Here is a 14,355-nt window from a genome sequence, read left to right as displayed (position 1 = left end):
CGAAAAGGGAAAATATGAAAAATGGAAGCACAAAACTATCAGCCCAGAGCAAGTGGGCAAGAATAACTGGAAATAAGAGTGCAAACAACACATGTGGTACACACATAACCATCACAATACTAGCACTCCAATAAGAGGTTTCAAACTTCTCGCTTCCTTTAGTCTACAGCTTCCTTATCAACAGTGCAAATAAAGGTATTGTCTAATCTCTCAGTGTTACCCAAGACATGGCAGACTAAATTACGGACAAAATCCTAAGCTTCTAAAAGTCTCTATACCAATTTGCCAATCAGTTAACACATTTAGGCCCTCGGGCCCATGTATTTAAAAGCAGAGTACACCATAAAAATCTAATTCATCAGCATCAATTCCTCCTACCTTTGGAATTTTTTAATAGAATCAAAGCCAACAGTTTCGACGGGTTTATTTCCAATAACAATCATCTCATTTCCATCTTCCTGTTTAGTATTTTCCAATCCATAGCGATTCTTAATTGCAGTGATAAAGTCCACTCCAAAATTTACCCGGTTTGGACGGATAAAGGATCCTCCCGTTGGGTGCCTAGATAAGGGCACAAAGGAATATACATAGAGAAAAGCAGTCTCTGAGGAAATCAAATATTTGTAGCATAATGCTTTGTAGGTTTATAGTAAATTAGAAAGCATAGCTGGGGGAAATAACAGGAATCAATATGCCACAGCAGACAAAGTTCAATTCTAGCAGTTTGGAACTATAAATTCTTACTGAGTTTTGAAACTGAATTGCCATGTGACCTTAGGTAAATCCCTTCACCTACATTTGTAAAGCAAACTACTGTATATTTATTTCAATAGGAAATTATTAAGGATGCAATATTCAATTAGTACAAGTATTCTGAAAATGTGATGGGACTGCAAAAAGGTACAGCAAGATAGAATGATGAAAAATAAGAACAGTGCCCATTTCTATAGCAATTTACAATTTTACAAAGTGCATTCCAAACAGTCCTGTAGTACAAGTATTATCACTCAAATTATATACGGAAGAAACCAAATCACAGAAAAGGTAAGTATATAATTCCCAAATCATACAACTAATTATAATATACCATAATGTACATAGTACACTAAGTGTAGGATAGTTAAGATTATCTGTGTCTTTAAATCAAAATCTAGCATACCACAATCATTCCCACAAATTTGGATTGACAGTTTGCTATGGCTTTTTAATATTTGTCAGGGTAAAATAGAAACACAAATTCTATCACCATATATTACTTTTACTTTTAATAAGCTTGGGGGGAGATTTTAAAAGACTTCTCACAATAAGTATCATGGGATGCTGCATTAAATTTCAGTGAGATATTACTAATATTTATACTAAATATTTATTTTATATTACTAATGTGATACTAAATATTTCATGATCGTCAAAGTGGCATTATGGAATAACCACTTTGGAGCAAAAAAAATATAAAAATCATATGAATCACCAAAAATGATGTGAAGCTGTGAGTCCCAAAGAAAAACGTTTCAACTTATCAGCTTTTATTTTCCAAAAGCACCATAGTATTTTTAAAATGGGAAAACAAAATCCTAGTATCACAAAAACTGACCATAAACTAAGTTTCTGATTATGAAAATAACTTATAAAAGAAAATTATGTGATTTTTCCTTTATTATTTTGCAACAGTTTTAGTTGGCACAATCAGTTATTAGATCCTGAAAATTATTATTAGAATGAAATGATTTTTTATATATATATGTGTATATATATATACATATATACTGCTGTTCTAGTTGTATCTTCCATCTGCATAACTTTGTCTTCTGTATTTCTTTATATTTCTGCTTGTCATTTTTAATGGTGCAATATTTCATTCATTCCAATACATTTCATTACACTGATATATCATATAATTTATTCAGTTATTCCTTCAACCACTGGATAAGTTATTTAAAGTTTTTCACTGTTATAATTAATGCTACTATGAATATTTCCATTGAAATACATATTTTTCTCCTTTTTAATTACTTCACTGGGGTATATTTCCAGTAGAAGGTCTACTGGTTAACAACTATGATCAGTTTTAAAATTTTTAATGCCCGTTGCCAGCCTGACCTCTAAAAAGATGATCACTGAGACATGAAAGGTATGATGAGTACAAGTATGTTCATTATTGAGGAATGAGTTCAGGCAGTTTATCATCTCCATCCCCAGTGGGCCAAGCAGTGGATGGGAGGTAGGAGGTAGGAGGTGAGCCAGTAGTATGGAATAGGATTTTCTCAATGTAACTGGAAAGCTGGGGAGGGGCTAGGGCAAGGGGGAGGAGAATGACTCCTACAGTAGGTCTCTCCTCTTTCTCTTGACAATTATAGTTGCTGATAAAAAACTTAAAATCTAAGCATAGTTTAACACAATGCCTACCACACAGTTGGCCCTTAATAAATGTTTATTGACAGAGGACAATCCTTGCTGAGATTTGCTGGCTCTGACAAAACCTGGGTGCCAAATCCACAGAAATTTCAAAAAGTTACATACTGCAAGATTTTTTGTAGGGAAAAGTTGGTTATGTAGCAATTTATAATGAAACTTAGTTATTCTGGAAAGCTTTTAAAGATAAACATACTTAGAATCCTTTCAAAGAGCTTATTCATCATGACAGAAGAAAATACTGACTTCTGTTATATGTGCACACAGTAAAACTTGCTTTAACAGTTTTTTAAACTGGCCCTGATACATTTGTTTTCTCATCAGAAAATCAAGAGGTAGATAAACTGACAGATATGTTCTTGAAAATAATTTCCACATATACTATATTGAGTTTGATTCCCTAAAAGAAGTGAAATTTCTGAAGGTCAAAATTAGCCATCCTCAGGGGCAGCTAGGTGGCGCAGTGGATAGAACTCCGACCTTGGAGTTAGGAGGACCTGAGTTCAAATCCGCACCTCAGACACTTAACACTTACTAGCTGTGTGACCTGGGCAAGTCACTTAACCCCAATTGCCTCACCAAAAAAAAAGAAAAAAAATTAGCCATCCTCTCCTGCCCTTTTAGGTGATCAAAAGGTACTACTATTGATCTTAATTTTTTTTATTAAAAATTATTTTAATATAACATGGGAGGTGTTAGTGTTGCAAAGGAGGATACAAGTAGCCACCAATATTTTTGTGCCCTCTGTTCTCTTCTCCCTTTATCTCAGGATTTAATCAGATATACCTTAATATAACAATTAGCTTTGTTTTTAAGATTAGGGTAACATAATGGTCACTCAAGTCCCCACAGTCCCCATCTCTGCATCCTTATGAAGTTAAGTGAAATTTAGGCTACAAACACAATTGCTCAGAACTCCCAGTTAGGAGGATCCCTAAAATGGAGGCAAAGGTTTGGCTTTCTGCCCCAATTTCAATTTATGTTTATTACTAGCTAATTTGCTGTAGCAAAGAACTGGAAACAAAGTATATGCCCGCTGACTAGGGAATGATTAAACAAACTGTGGTACAGGAATGTAATGGAATATTACTGTGCTATAAGAAACAGGGAATATATGAATACAGAAAAGCATGTATTTGCATGAAATGATGCAGAATGAAGAAAGTAGAATCAAGAAAACAACATACACAATGACTACATCAATGTAGTGGCAAGAATAACCACCACAAAACAATAAAATAAATGTGGAAAAATTACAGAGAACAAGTTTACCCCAAGAAAGAGATGAAAAGATACCTCTCCCCATTCCTTTGCAGAGGTAGAGGGAGTGGGGGAAGGTTTTTTTTGGGGGGGAGGGGAGGCAGAATTCCCAAGGGTGTGGAACATTGCATATATTCCCAGATTCTTTCCATGTTCTGATTGGTTTTGCTCATTTTTTTCTAACGTGTTCTCCCTCTTTTTCTTATTTCTTTTAAAAAAATTCTTTGTTATATAAGATGGCTTCTCAGGGAGGAGGAAGGGGGTGAGAGAAGAATACAGGCAGAAAATCAGGCAATATAAAAATAATATATATGAATTTAAAAATGCTTTTAAAAAACTCCAGGGTAGGACTCAGTTCTATCTTCTGGCTCAACTATCTTGATAGTCCAAAAGCATTCCCAAGGCTCATAAAGGAATTCCCTGTGGTTCCTTCTGAACCACAAATTTTAAGAATGCCAGTCAGTTCCCAAATCCTTTTTATTTCTATTTACTATTTATTTCTACTATTATTTATTACTATCCATTTCTATTTAATTTTTAGTTTTTACAATATACCAAAAGAGTATCTTCCACTGATCTAATACGTTTCATCTAAGAATCTTAAAGTACTTTTTAATAATCTTTCACAGCTACATATTTTAGACACAAACCCAGAAGAAGAGAATGACTCCAAAACATCTACAAGCAAAGCCTCAAAGATGAACACAGTCTGGGCAAAAATTTAATTAGAATTCCTGGAAGAGAAGAAGCAAGAATTTAAAAAAAAGTTGGTTTTTGGTCAATGAAATGAGAGTGCTAGAGGAAAACACTGGAAAATAATTAAGAGGTACTGAAGAAAGAGACCTTGTTTAAACCACAAATTCTCTGAAAATTATGAAAAAATAACTATGAGACAACAAGAAATATTAAAAACAAAGTAAGGAAGTCATAAAAATAAAATACAATACAGGGTATCTTACAGACAAAATAACTGACCCAGAAACAAATTAAGGAGAAAAAAATTTAAGAATCATTGGACTACCTAAATTATGACCAAAACAAGAGTCCAGACCCAACCGGTTTCAAGAAATCTTAAAAGAAAACTGCCCAGATTTCCTAGAACCAGAAGGCAGAGTGGAAATAAAAGGAATATAATGGTCACCTCCTGAAACTCCAAAAAGGAATACTTCCAGGGAACATCATACCCCAATCCAGGGCTTCCAGGTCAAAGAAAAAACACTGAAATTTAATTTTTTAAGAAGAAAAATAGTCCTAATGTCAATAAAGACATTTCAATCATCAGTACAGAAGGAATCACATCACAGGATTTTTTTTTACACTAAGAACAATAAACTATAATTCAATCTTATCACTTCTTTTAACAAAATTTTTTTAAAAAGTGGGTAATGTGATTGAGCAGTACTGATCTATAATTTTTTGTCCAATTCATATGATTTGGTTTAAAAGAACAACTGAAAATTTCTTCTGCTTAGGACCAAACTAATGAGAAGTGAAGTTAATTACCTAAACCATACATCTCATCCATCCAAATGACAGTAGCAGAAGCAGGAGAACAAGCAGAAGCCCTAGACAGCTGTGTCTGGCACACAGCTGTTTCACAAATTTCACATTTGTGACTGTTTCACAAATACAGTGTTTCAGATAAACTTATGACAACAGATAAGCAACATTAAATATGTTAATTAGAAACTAAAGTAATTAAGGTACTAAAGTTCAAGTTATATGAAGAGAGAAAAGATTTCAGAAAAAAACAAAGTCAACTACAAACTCTGCCTCAGACACTTACTAGCTGTGTGACCCCGAGTAAGTCACTTAATTGTTGTTTGCCTCAGTTTCCTTATCTGTAAAATGGGGATGATAACAGCACCTACCTCCTGGAGTTGTTGTGAGGATCAAATGAGGTAATAACTGTAAAGTGCTTATCAGCACAGTGCCTGGCACATAGTAGGCACTATTACTGAAATTATCATGACTTATGGCAGAAAGGACATTTAAGAGATGGCCAAGAGAAACAAGTAAACTTTATTTCCAGAAGAATTGCAAACTCTGAACAACCATATGTGACACTGCTCCAAATCACATATAAACAAGAAAATCCCTCCTCTGATTGTTCCAGAGACTACTCTAGCCCCCTGTACTTGACTGCCAATTCATTTCATGGGCATGTTTACAACAAAAACCCCAAATCAAAGTTAAGCTGTTTCTGATATCTATACAGTCTAGAAATTGACTTAGGAGAGTTAAGAACTATCTATAACAAAATGAACAAACTTAATGGCACCTTTGTTCTGTATTGCCAAGTATTCAAATGAGATAATGTATCCCAATGAGATAATGGTCATTCATGTGGCAGAGTCTATGGGCTCTGGGTAAGTTTTTCAGGAGTTCAGCCCAGGCTTTGAGGGCAATCCCTTTTGTCTATGAAAAAAGGTCAAATAAATTTTCCATCAACTACAGGGTAAGTCACACTCTTCCCATTTCCTTTTCTTCCTCCTTTGCCGCCTTAACCAATTAGGCTGAAAGATTACAAATCATAAATATATGGGAAATGAGGTAACAGTTAACTCATTGTATCCTTACCAACCACTGCCCCCAAACACCTGGGAAATGAAAAAAAATTGTGAAATAGCACTAACACACATGACAGGATGTTTCCCATACGTTTAGGGTGGGATGGGGAATGTGAAGCTAGCTTTGATGCTACAATTCCCATAAGGTAGACAAGGTACTTCCATCCCCATGAACTAACCTGAAAATTCAAGACCTCGTACTACACAGATAGCTAGTAGAGTCCAAACCCAATACAAAAACTAGAAGAGCTACAGCATCTATGCATCAAGTCTTCCTAAAGCTTCTCCCAGCTATATAGAAAATTTCCTTCAACAAATGTCATTAGGCTATATAAGTTTTGTTTGTGGGCTTCCTTTTCTTATCTTGTGGTATCAGACTTCTCATAACATCACTCATTTAGACAGTATTAGCTGGTAAATGGTAAGGGTTAATGGATAGGGACATGAAAAACTGATCAACTCGCCTTGTCACTTGAAAAAGATTCCAATCCAAACATAAAACTAGTTCACTTGTGCAGCTGGATAACTCTTCGGAAACTTACTGTCTTAGGGAGTTGCCTTAGTTGTCATTAAGGGTTTATGGTCACGCAGCAAGTATGCATCAGATATAATCATTGGACCTGGGTCTTCCTGACTCAAAGATGGTCTCTAGCTACGAGGCTGTGCTTCCCCTTATGAGACTGAAGATTTAGTTGTCTGTGCCTGGACTTAGACAAAATGAATTGAGTACTACTCTGCTTTCTTATTTCAGGAAGTAACTTAAATGAAGATTAATGAAATTGTAACTGCAAGCTGCTTTGGATTCATGAATACATCACAAATTATGTTAAAGCAAATTAAATACTAAGATGGTTAAACATATCTTTCCTGTAATGACAAAAATTTTGCTATTTTAACTTCCCAAGTGGGATTTTAAATATCAAAAAAACCTCAAATGAATGAATTCCATGAAGTACGTATGTGTAATTTATTAGGAGGAAATCTAATTCAGTCAAGTAAAATAAATATAGGTGGTATAAAATGCCTTTATTAGCTTTAAATATTCTATGCTACATTTATATAGTCTACTAAATGAAAAATTTTTAATTCACTTTAGTAAGTTGCATTAATATGACAGAACAATTAAAATATCTCTGAGCTCACTGTTCCCCCAAACACACTCAATGTTTTTTGATCCCTGTACTACTTACCCTGTTCTGCTGCCTGAAATGCCATAATCCAACTCCACTCACCTGCTCCCATTCAATTTTTTTTTTTTTTTGGTGAGACAATTGGGGTTAAGCAACTTGCCCAGAGTCATACTGCTAGTAAGTGTTATGTGTCTGAGACTGCATTTGAACTCAGGTCCTCCTGATTCCAGAGCCAGTGCTCTATCCACTGCATCACCTACCTGTCCCCTCCTATTCATTTTTTACACATTATTCAAGGTCTAGATCAAATGTGATCTACAGAAAACTTCTATGACCACCTGAATTAGAAGTAAAATCTCTCTCATCTAAAATACCTTAATATGTAATAGGTACATTAACTAAACAAGTTTACAATTTTCTCAATGCTCATCACATATATTCTGTTAATATTTTGTTCTTAACAGTAAAAGCAATCTCACAAATGAAGGAAACTCATTTAGGCAACCCTCTCTCTTTTTCTTAATTATCTGGGATTGATCGCCAGGGGTTTACACTCAAATAATTGGCATTCTCCTAATAAAGATATGTGATTATCATAGCTCAATAAATGGCCAAAGCTCACTGTCTAAAAGGATCAATTTGTTATGGCCATGGCTTCCAGAAAAACTATCAGGACTCATTTCCACAATGGATCAATGAAGCTATTTAACCAGTAGTCACTAGCCTATGTGGTACCTAGCCCTGAGAATCTCATCATTTCTCTTCTATACTACTGCAACAGCTTTCTAATTGGTCTCCCAGTCTTAAGTCTCCTGCTCACTTCAATTCATCTTCCACACAGCTGACAAAGAGTTATACCAATAATACAGGTATGATCATGTCAGCTTTCTCCGGACCCCAATTCAATAAGCTCCAGTGATTCCAATAAAATTCCAATGGATCACTTTTGGGATCAATAAAAAGTGCTTTTCTTTGCATTTAAAGCTCTTTATAACCTGGTCCTTTTTCTAGTCATCTTAATGCTTTATTCCCTTCACTATACAGCTACGCTGGCCTACTTAAACAGGTCATTCCATTTCTTTCCTTTGTACTGGTTGTTCTCCAGGTCTGGAATGCTTTCCATCCTCATTTCTATCTCTTGATAGCCTTGGCTTTTTTCAAGACACAGTTCAAATCCTACCTTCTGCGGGAATACCTTAGCTTCTGGCTTCTAAGATTACCTAACATTCCTAACATAACTAAGATTATCTAACACTAACACATGCACACACACACACATGTGCACACACACTCTCTCTCTCTATATATACACACACACATACATACCCACATACATATACACACAAAGCAAACATATAGCTACATATAATACACATATATTGTATGCCCAGTTGGTGACATGCCTAGCTATTTACATTTATATAACATACACATGTTACACACCCAGTTATTTTAATATATGTAACATAATATATAATAATGTATTACATACAAGCCTAGTTATTTACAAGCTGTCTCCCCTATTACAGTGTGAGTTTCTTGAGGATATAAAGAATGTTTTTACCTACCTTTGTATCCCCAGTGCATAGCAATGTACCTAGCTCACAATAAGCATTTCATAAATGCTTTTTTTTTTTTTTTTGCTTTTTGGTGAGGCAATCGGGGTTAAGTGACTTGCCCAGGGTCACACAGCTAGTAAGCGTTAAGTGTCTGAGGCCACATTTGAACTCAGGTCCCCCTGACTCCAAGGCCAGAGCTCTATCCACTGCGCCACCTAGCTGCCCCTCATAAACACTTTTTTACAGACTGCATGATCCCAAACTCATCTGAACCTGACTGGGATTCCACAAACTGAAGTCTAGGTTGGCTCCACAGCAACCCCAGCTAAGAACACTGGTTCTTGAAAACCATACTAGTGAAGGACAAATTTATCCCCTCTCTCTCTCTCTCTCTCCCTACATGTACAGCTTTTTGTACATAGCTTAGTGAATGCTTGACTACTGGTTGAATAAATACTTTTGAAATTCAAATGCAAATATACTTGCTACTTTCATTATTAGAAAGCTAAGTAGGAGTTAATGGAGACAACTTTATATTTCTCATACTTTCATGTTCTGCCACATATATATCACATATGTCATATATAAGATATTTATAACAAAACCTTCCTCCCATAATAGATTACAAGGAGGGACCCTGTCCTATCCTTTTTGTTTCAGACATAATTTCTTCAAAAATCCTAATCCAAGGCCTCACTGTAACTTACGGATAACCACTGGTTCTGGAAAATCAGACTAGTAAATGATTCCAGAGGATCAATGTTGAAACATGCTACACGCCCCCTGACAGAGTAGTGACAGACTAAGAGTGCAGAACAAGACGTGTTTTCAGATACAGATACTGCAGGAATTTGTTTTGTTTGGCTCTGCCTACTGGTTACAAGAGTTCTGCTTTTCTTTTTTCCTCATTATTGGAAAGGAAGATGTGAGGGAGAAAGAGAGATAGTGATAAAGAAGGACAAAAAAAGGAGACATTGAATCATTTTAAAATACAGAGGAGAACAGAAGAAAAGACAGAAGGAAACAAGCAGGGTAGCTTTGAAAGTCGTATTTATTATATACATAAATGGAAAAGTACAACATATGACTTACTTTTTCTGTTCTATCTGTGTATGGAAATGTTCATTTTTATTTGTTGTTTATTTAAAAAATTTTTTTTAAACTATGCCAGTGAAAGACTCTGGGCAAGTTCTAATTCCAAGGCTTTGCATAGAAGTCTGGTGACAGGCTTTGTGTTTGCTTGTAGAGGATTAACCTAGTTAAGTACAATGAAACTCATTCCCAAAAGGTTGGACCTCAGACAATGATTTCTTTTTAATTCAAAGTAATCCATGAAAACAGATAAAATGTTTTTATCTGTTTCTCCTTCTGTTTCTGCAATAACAGTATCAGAGTGGCAAAAAAAGGGGAGCAGAGTACATCACTTATCCAGAAACATTAACAACTGCTCTTATTCTTAACATACAATTTTTGTCCATGGACCAACAAGCTGACATAATACTATTGTAATACTCTCCACCTTTGCTCTCCTGGTAACCTCATCAGCTCCCAAAGAGCTAATTATCATCTCTATGCACATAACTCACAGTTCTAAATATCCAGTCTTGGTCTCCCCTGAATTTCAATCCCACAACAATTATCTATCAGACAACCGAAACTGGATGCCCTGAAGACATTTCAAACTCAGTATGTCTTAAATAGGTCGCATTATTTTTTCCCTGAAACGTACACCTCACCTATTTATGTTGAAGGCTAACAACATTCTTTCAGTCTTTCAGGCTTGTGACTTATACGTTATCTTTTTCACACATCTAATCAATTGTCAAGTCTCATCAATTCTGCCTCCACAATATCTCTCATCCAACATCTTCTCTGTACTCACACAGCCACCACCTGAGTTCAGGCCCTCATCTCCTCTCCCCTAGATTACTGCAGTGGCCTCCTAATTGATCTCTCTACCACAAGGTTTTCTCCATTCTCGTTCATCCTATACAATACTGCCAAAGTGATTTTCCTTAAGTGCAGATCTGACCATGTCACTCCACACACACACACACACACACACACACACACACACACACACACACACTCGATTAAACTCCAATGGCTCCTTTGCTGCTTCTACAATTAAATATCAACTAACTCTGTTAAGCTTTTAAAGCCCATCACAATCAGGCTCCAAATTATCTTTCTTGCCTCACTGGACATTATTCCTTCTTCTAAACTCTGTGATTTTGCCAAATTGATTTTCTTTCTGTTTCTCACAAATGGCATCCATCTCTCCACTCAGTGCTTTTGAACTGGTTGTCCCATGCACACCTGTACCCTCTCCTCACCTCAACCTCTGAGAATCGCTTTCTTCCTTTAAGATGCAGCTCAAGTGCCACCTACTAGACAAGGTTTTTCCTCATTCCCCAATTATTCTGCACTTACTCTCTTCATATGTAATATATATCATACAAACATAAAAATATAATTGTTCTGGCAAAATGTAAGCTCCTTGACAATAAGGATTTTTTTCATTCTTTTTGACCCTATGATGTAGCACAGGGCCTATAAGACAGCAGGTACAGCAGGTACATAATATGATTGCTTTAATACTGAAGAAACAGAATGTTCCATACTGACATTTTCACTACAAATGAAACCAGAGAACACAACAAAGTTACAGCTAACGGAGGAAGGTTCACAGGTTGTCCTTAGAAGGTGAATTAAGGAACTGGACCCCAAGGTAAGAGGAAACATCACTTCATGGTACATCTAGTTATTCTGCCTTGTAATAGGCATGATGAGTGAGACTAAGAAGAAGTAACACGGGTAGGAAGAAAATTACACCACAGCAATATAAAAAAAAAAATAAGTGAATGGGAAAGAGGGAAGGAGAGAAGGAAGGAAGGAAGGAAAGAAGGAAGGGAACATTTACTATGCAATTGTTATGTGCCAAGCATTGTATTACGTACTGGGGACACAAAAAAGAAAAGCGAGATAGCCCCTGCTCTTAACAAGCTCATGTTCTAATAGGGGAAGCAATATATTTAGGAGTTAAGTAAGAGAAGAGATGAAAAGGTCCAGTGGCCCTTAAGATGCATTAGCACTCTCCTAGTGGTAAGACCATCCTGGCCCTAAATTTCTGAATTTCAAAATCATTCCTCTACTGCTTTCTCATCCTGGAATTTTTCTTAGCACCTGGGAGGGCCTCTTTGTCCCGGTACATCCTACCAGCTCTGCAGCCTGCTCACAATGGAATATCCTTCTGCAAGATCTGATCCCTTCTTCCATTGGTAAGTTCCTTTTGAAAGCTGTATTGTGTGGAGGGGCCCAGGCAGGCCTTTAGTGCCCCCAGGCCCTGATTCCAACTTTCTGGACTTCATTTCTCCTTTTCACCTTTCTTTTATGTCTTATCCTCCCCCATTAGGATTTAAGTTCCTGGGGCCGCTAGGTGGCAGTGGATAGAGCACGGGCCCTGGAGTGAGGAGGACTTGAGTTCAAATCCGGTCTCAGACACATAACACTTACTAGCTGTGTGACCTTGGGCAAGTCACTTAACCCCATTGCCTAGCAACAAAAACAAAAACAAAATAAAAAAAAAGAATTTAAGTTCCATGAGAATGAGGACTCTTTCTTTTTCTTAAAAATTTTTTATTAATTAATTTATTTTTAGTTTACAACATTCACTTCCATAAACTTTTTTTTATAAGGCAATTGGGGTTAAGTGACTTGCCCAGAGTCACACAGCTAGTGAGTGTTATGTGTCTGAGGCTGGATTTGAACTCAGGTCCTAATTCCAGGGCCAGCGCTCTATCCACTGTACCACCTAGCTGCCCCTTCATAACCTTCTGATTTTTAAATTTTCTCCCCTTCCCTCTTCACCCCCCTCCCCAAGATGGCATACAATATGATATAAGCTCTACATATACATTTCTATTAAACATATTTTCACACTAGTCATGTGTAAAGAAGAATTAGAACTAACAGGAGGAACCACAAGAAAGAAGAAAGAAAAAAAAAAAGAAGAAAAAAAAAGAGCAAATAGTATGCTTCGATCTGCATTCAAACTCCATAGTTCTTTCTCTGGATGTGGATAGCATCTTCTATCATGAGATTTTGGAGATGTCTTAGATCCTTGCAATTCTGAGAAGAGCTAATTCTATCAAAGTTAGTCATTGCACAACATGGCTGGTACTGTGCACAACGTTCTCCTGGTTCTGCTCACTTCACTCAGCATCAATCCATATAAGTCTTTCCAGGTTTTTCTGAAGTCCGTTTACTCATCATTTCTTATAGCACAATAGTATTCCATTACACTCATACACCACAACTTGTTCAGCCATTCCCCAATTGATGGGCATCCCCTCAATTTCCAATTCTTTGTCACCATGTAAAGAGCTGCTATAAATATTTTTTGTATATGGGAGTCCTTTTCCCATTTTTATGATCTCTTTGGGATACAGCCCTAAAAGAAATCAAAAGGACAGAAGCTCATCCCAGACATTCTCCCTAGAAGTATGCAGAGACCACCACTGACATAAAAGTCCATTATCAAGTAGACTTTAAAGAATAAGCAAACAAAAAAGAACTCTACCCTAAAGAGCTATTATAGCAACAGTGAAGATAAAGACACAAATGAAGGAGAATGACTACAGAATATTTACAAAAGCAAAGATGTAAAGAAAGAGGCAGCTTGGGCAGAAGACTAACCAGTGTATTCCTGAGATACAGAATTTAAAGGGGAAAAAAAGCTAAAAATTATTTTTAAAAACTAAATGAGGGTGGTAGGAGGAAAAAAAGGAAAAGAAATGAGAGCAATGGAATAAAGAATTGGAAAGAGAAATGGAAAGCTTGGCACAAAAGGTAAATGTTACTCAAGAAAATGACTTCCTATAGCCTATATCAGATTGCTTGCCATCTTAGGGATGGGGGAGGAGGGGAGAGGGGAGGCAGGGAGAGAGGGGGGAGAAAAAAATTTAGAACTGAAAATCTTATAAAGTGAATGTTGAAAACTATCTCTACATGTAATTGGAAAAAATAAAATACTATTAAGTGGGGGAAAAAAAAGAAAATACAGACATACCTACAGAGAGACCAGCCAGATGTTCTACAATAATAATAAAAACTTACATTTCTACAGTAAAAAAAAAACTAAATGAATTATATAAATGTCAGATTAACTTAAACGTCAATATTCTTTCCATGAATAAATGTGAGTATTTACTACACTAAAAAAAAACCTGACTTCCTGAAAATTAGGACAAGTCAAATAGATGCTAATGATTTATTAAGTGATATGAAATACTAAAAAGAATTTTATTAATGAAGAAAATACAAGGTATTACACAGCAAAACCAAGTGACCTGGAAATAGAGGAGAAAAATGGAAGACTGAGAAAAAGGGATGTACTAGAAGAAAGGGGAAGGGAGAGAAAGA

At 36.1% G+C, this 14,355-nt stretch overlaps 1 protein-coding gene across 2 annotated transcripts in view; it reads right to left on the bottom strand.

Moving 5' to 3' along the window:
- The window catches only part of LOC114049682 (tubulin-specific chaperone E-like), an 84,283-nt gene that overhangs the window by 40,402 nt on the left and 29,526 nt on the right, over positions 1 to 14,355 (bottom strand). For both annotated transcript variants that reach the window (XM_027871005.1, XM_027871004.1), the window contains exon 4: positions 379 to 561. In XM_027871005.1, coding sequence (XP_027726806.1) covers positions 379 to 561 — 183 coding nt within the window. The remainder of the gene's footprint in view (positions 1 to 378; positions 562 to 14,355) is intronic.

Source organism: Vombatus ursinus, unplaced genomic scaffold (genome assembly GCF_900497805.2).
Source record: "Vombatus ursinus unplaced genomic scaffold, bare-nosed wombat genome assembly UNPS02014798.1, whole genome shotgun sequence".
Taxonomy (NCBI): domain Eukaryota; kingdom Metazoa; phylum Chordata; class Mammalia; order Diprotodontia; family Vombatidae; genus Vombatus; species Vombatus ursinus.
Note: the sequence above shows the minus strand (reverse complement) of the source record. Positions and strands in the feature narration are given on the sequence as shown.